Source organism: Benincasa hispida, unplaced genomic scaffold (genome assembly GCF_027475165.1).
Source record: "Benincasa hispida cultivar pf3 unplaced genomic scaffold, pf3_genome.v1.1 HicScf816, whole genome shotgun sequence".
NCBI classification, from domain to species: domain Eukaryota; kingdom Viridiplantae; phylum Streptophyta; class Magnoliopsida; order Cucurbitales; family Cucurbitaceae; genus Benincasa; species Benincasa hispida.
This window is the reverse complement of record NW_028326950.1, coordinates 27,700-33,245: the sequence shown is the minus strand read 5'-3', so window position 1 is coordinate 33,245 and position 5,546 is coordinate 27,700. Positions and strand designations below refer to the sequence as shown.

At 28.6% G+C, this 5,546-nt stretch overlaps 1 protein-coding gene across 1 annotated transcript; it reads right to left on the bottom strand.

Moving 5' to 3' along the window:
- Positions 1-550: 550 nt before the first annotated feature.
- LOC150029918 (basic form of pathogenesis-related protein 1-like) lies at positions 551-1,054 on the bottom strand. Its single transcript, XM_090310268.1, has one exon. It carries the CDS (start codon positions 1,052-1,054, stop codon positions 551-553), a length of 504 nt encoding a protein of 167 aa, XP_090166394.1.
- Between the last annotated feature and the right edge of the window lie 4,492 nt (positions 1,055-5,546).

The window sequence follows — 5,546 nt, the reverse complement described above, 5'->3', positions numbered from 1 at the left end:
TGTTTGGCTTGTTCCAGTCATAAAGTCAAATTTTTGTATTAAGAAAAATTAAAATGTTAATATGTATCTATATATGTGTCTATATATATATATATGTATATAAATATATTTACATATCTATTTTTAATCATTGGATTAAAATTTGCAACTCAATTTCCATATTTATTTGAAAATTTACATTTCACAAATGATTAAAATTTTAAAATTTTAAGAGTTATTGGAGAATAAGTAATAAAAAGGAATTATGACATTAAATAAAGTTAGAATTAGAATATGTATAATTTGAACAGTAAGAAAAAAAATACACTTGAAATTTAAAAATAAAACATAGGCTAATCCAATTCAATCCAAATTGGTGATTCCATGAATTGGATCCATACAAAGTTTTAATTTATTTAAACCCCAACTCAATACAAATGAGATATCGGATGTGTTGGGTTAATATAGTTCTTTCGGCCGTATATACTTATTCATACTTATTAATTTTGTTTTTTGTTTTTATTTTCTTATTAAATACCCAATCAACAAACCTTTTAATGATTATCTACTTTTAATATGGACGTTGGCCTATATAGTTGCCAGGAGGATAATAGTTACAAATCAGAAAAACCCAATTGTTCTGGCATTTCACTTGGGCACAACCAATAGATTTGGTGTTCCTCCATACCAACTGTGTATAATGAAGACAATGGCTAGAGTCATTGACACACGTATTAGAATTGTAGTCATAATGTTTTCTCTCATAGGCCCAGAGACTCACTGCTGTCTCTGCTGTCATTATTTCGTATCCCTCTGCTAGGTTTTCACCATAAGGTCCTCCAGAGTGTTCCATCTGACAAGTGGCAATCTTCGTGTTAGCATAATTTTGAGCGTACGCTGCTAAGGTAGTGTTCCAATGGACGGGCTCGACACCAACCTCTGCACGGATGGCATTGTGGGCGGCAATGTAGTTCTTAGGGTAGCTTTCGGCCATGACGGGGGCAATGGAAGCTAGGATTAGGGTTAGGGTTAGCCCCAACAAACAAAGGGCAGAGAGAATGTTGGAAAATGCCATATTTTTAAGATAGTTGTTGGAATAGTTGAATGTTTTGGATTTCAAGATTTGGTGTGTTTGCGGTTTGGCTTAGCAAAGAGTTTTTATACAGAGAAGAGAGATGAGCATGGTTCCATTTTAGGTGGTTATTTTGGAAGACAGAGCAAAGGTCTAATAATAGTGGAGCACCAACGAAATTCTCAATAATTTCTCATAAGTAATTCAATTTATATATGTATATTACTAATAATAGAATAATATTATGTTTGAATTTAGGTTTTAAACTCTTGCCTCTGCAACAATTTCATATGTTAATGGTTCAACATTGGCATGGAGATAAATAAACATCTTCATTATATCCCTAAAAAAATTGATAATATAACTAAAATATATATGAAAAACACATAAATGTTAGTATGGTGGTATATTCATTGATTTGTTATAGGCAAAACATGAGTAACATGTTCTATAACACGTACTATGTCAAGTAAAATATTTTATATCTTGTAGATTCTCTACCTAACGATTAAAAGTACCTAAAATATTTTATGTCGGTTGAAGCGTGCAGCACATATTCATTGACTTGTTTTCTTATTGTTGCATAAAATAATTTATTTCTTTAAATATCTTTTGAAGATTGTATCATATATATTGATGGTCGGGTTTATTTTTAAGTTAGCTCCTTTGAAATAAGTGTGTGTTTTAAGGGTTTTAGAGCCGGTCTAAACCTCAACCCTTATGCACTGTTTGTGAACTTTTTGTACTCTGTTCTTAAGAATATTGCTAGTAGTTATTTAGACTAGGTTGATTGTGTATGAATATAGTAAATCACTTAGGTAGTGAGTGAGAACTCAGGATGAGTAGTTGATGTTATATTAAGGGGATCTCATTAAAAGCATGGGAGAAGCTTGCAAGCGGTAGTGAGAGGAGCTAAAACTTAGGAGGGACATAGTGTTGAAACGGAAGAATAGGCTTTACATGAGATGCTAACGATGGAGTCTATCATATAAGTACTTCGTTGTAATTGTTTAACTCTTTATATAATAAAGATATTCAACTAGGCATACATTCCCAAAGTATGTGACATTGCAACAAGCTGGGTCACAGAAGTGGGAGATCCTCTCAATAAAACTTAAGCTCCCCCTAAATGTGAAAGTATTACCAAGCGATTACTTAAGCTCCCCTTAAGTATTAGACTCCCTCTCAATGAAACTTAGCTTTCTAACTTCTAATGTAGACAACTTCACTCGACAAACTTAGACTCCCTTTAAGTTTGAGAATCTCTTCTCAAAATGTAGTAAATGATTTACCAAGATCTAAAGAAACATCAATAGTAGCACAAGCTACTTCACAATCGTAAGATTGACATCCTTGTGTTTTTTTGAAACCAACACAATAACAATGACTCAAATATTCTTTATAGTGGCTAAGACTAAAATGAGTATAATATCCTCGGAAATATGGATAACCAAAAAGAGAACAACTCTAAAACATACTTTGCACAACTCAGAAAAGGAAACAAAATGATGAGAATAATCACCCATAATTTTCCATATAAGAAAAATGTATTCTACATAATTAGGATTTGAAGAAACATCATTCTATCTGGAACAAGATTTGCAGGAACATCTTGAAGTGTAATCCAAGGGATAAGATGACAAATATATTAGAAAACAACTCCCACAACATCCTTAAAAATATTGGCAACACCAACCTTATATCGATCTTGAGCATAACTTAATTCGTTAAAGCATAGCATCTTCGACCCAAAGGTTAGTTATTACAATATTCCTTACCCCATGTTTGTAATAAAGTGTAACCTTACTAGTGTCGTTCCGATATGAGCTAAACACATAAATTTAAAAACAGTAAAAATAACTCTTGTTGCATTATATTAGTAACAAGAGTAAATATAAGATTAGTAAAAATAACTCTTGTTGCATTATATTAGTAAGGTTCAAGAAAATGTAACCTTACTAGTGTCGTTCCGATATGAGCTAAACACATAAATTTTCGTTTTCTAGAATGAATATCATTATTATTTTGGAAAGTTGGATAAAAAATAATTATATTATTGAGAGGACTACTATTAAGATTTATTGAAAAGATTAAGAGAATGTTTGATAGGGAATACAATAATAGTAATTTAAAAACAAAGGATTCAATAAAAGTAGAATTGCATTTCACGTTTTCAGATATATGTTTAATAGCATATTCGGAAGTTTTGTTATAATTTATATAGTTCTTTTAAATGTGTTTGATAATAGGGAGATTTTAAAAAATAGAAAAATAAAGGAAACTATTTACACAAAAAAAAAAAAAAAACAAAATTTTAATCTTCTTTGATGAGGTTAATAAAAGTCTATCAGTGATAGAAATTGATAGAAGTCTATCACTAATAGATGTTTATGGATGTTTATCAGTATTTTTTTTTGTTATTTTTGTAAATAGTTTGACATTTTCTCTATCTGTGATTTTTTTTTTTTTATAACATACTTGAAAACCATAAATGGGTTATATGGTTTACGAGCCATTAAATATTGAGTTAACAACAAACTATTGTTATTTAGAGTGATTTTAAAGTATTATTGAACATGTTTAATGTTACAATTAATATATGCATAATTATTATTTTGTAATATCATATATTTTTAAATACATATTTGTAGTTAATAACAAATAGTTGAGCTTATAGCATGCTATATTCCTAACATTTTTTTTAGTATAATTTTGCATTCTAAAATTTAAAATTTAAATTTTGGATACATTAAAAATATGGAAAAAAAACATGTTTTCAAAATTTGCAAGGTGTTGGATTATGTAGTCAAAAAGATTTCGAAAATAGTATCTAAATTATCTACAAAATACATATTTATTGAATTTAGTAAATCTACAAATATAAAAAGAGTTTGAATTGCAACCCTAAATTTCTCATTATATCCTTGTGTTGGGCTAGAGGGCTCAATCTGAGAAATGGCGTTCCTATAATGGGAGGGCTTAACGGTAAACTTTGGGTAGCTTTTGGTCAAAATAGGTTTAGTGCCATGTAAAATTAATGTTAGCCTAAACAATAATAAAGGGGGAGAAAATTTGAGGACATTCCATGTTGGTAACATGTCTTATTCTAATGATAGTAGTTGGAGGAACGATTGAATATTTTTGTTGAGTTGATTCGGGTTTTGGCAAAGGTACTTGTATATATTGAGAGAGAGATGAAATAGGGTGTAGTTTATGTAATTCGCAGCGACCTATTTTTGTCCAGTTTAATTATGTTAATTTCGTGTTATTGTCATAATTAAGAATTTGCTGCTAGCTTTTAAATATAAAACAAACAAAAAAATAAAAAAGTTTTGAATAATTAACATTGAAATATTTTGTTTTGTTTCATTAAATAAAGTGAAATAAAATATGTTGTGAGGGAGAATACAATTTGAATGGTCAAATAAGTCATGGAATATTTGTATCAAAACAAATTGGAAAAAAACTAATTTTGTCAAACATATTTCAAATCAATCACATAATGTTGAATTCATTCTTTCTTTTATTCATTTTAAATATGATTTTATTGATTTTCTCCTAATTAAAGAGTTTGAATTTTCTATAAATTGGGTGGCCATTGTGTCATTTAGTAGACAAGAAAAAGCTAGAGATTTACATCGAAAGAAAAAAAATTATAGAGATAGAAATGAGAAAAATAGTGATCTCTCAATGTCCTAAAATCTTAAAAATTTTAGAACACCATAAAAGGTCTAACTTAATTGGAAATTGAACTTTGTAGGATTTTATCCCAAGAATCTGCACCTCAGGCAACAGACGATGTTTGTTTTCCAGATTTCAAGTCTTTACTCCACTTAAACACCTATAGATAAAAGAAAGAAGAGGTATTATTAGTTGGCTATTTATTTTGTTATTCTTTCTTTATATATATACTTTTTTTTATTTTCTCTCATAATGTCATGTGATCTGTTGTCTATTTCTATATGCATTTCTTTTAGATTTATTTCTTTTAAAATTTATATTATTTATTAGTTTCAGTTTATTCTTATTATTACTATAAAAAACAAAGAAAAAGATTATGTGATTTGACGACAGCCATCACATCATCTACTTTTTCTTACTTTATTATTATTATTATATTTATTTATTATTATCATTATAGGACTTTTTGGGACGCCGAGTTGATATACGATGTTTAGAGTTTATATGTCTGTGAAGTTTATATATCTGTACTTTGAGTGCAGAATTATTTGGTCTGCGTTCATATATATATGTTTGAATTGTAGAGTTGAGTTCATATATCTGGAGTATCTGGGGTAGTTTTTTAGATTCTAAATAATCTCAATTTATGATTACTATTTTTGTTTTCAAACTTTTTTAATCAATATTTATATCATCTTTGTTTGAATAAAATATAGACGACATTTTTTTCATTTCAATTTTAAAGCTTTTCTTTCTTTTTCTTTTTTCTTTTTTTTTTTTTTTTTTGTTGTTGTTTCTTTCTTGGGTAATGAAC

Coding starts and splice junctions, on each gene's coding strand:
- LOC150029918 (XM_090310268.1), bottom strand. CDS start 1,054: ATGGCATTTTCCAACATTCTCTCTGCCCTTTGTTTGTTGGGGCTAACC.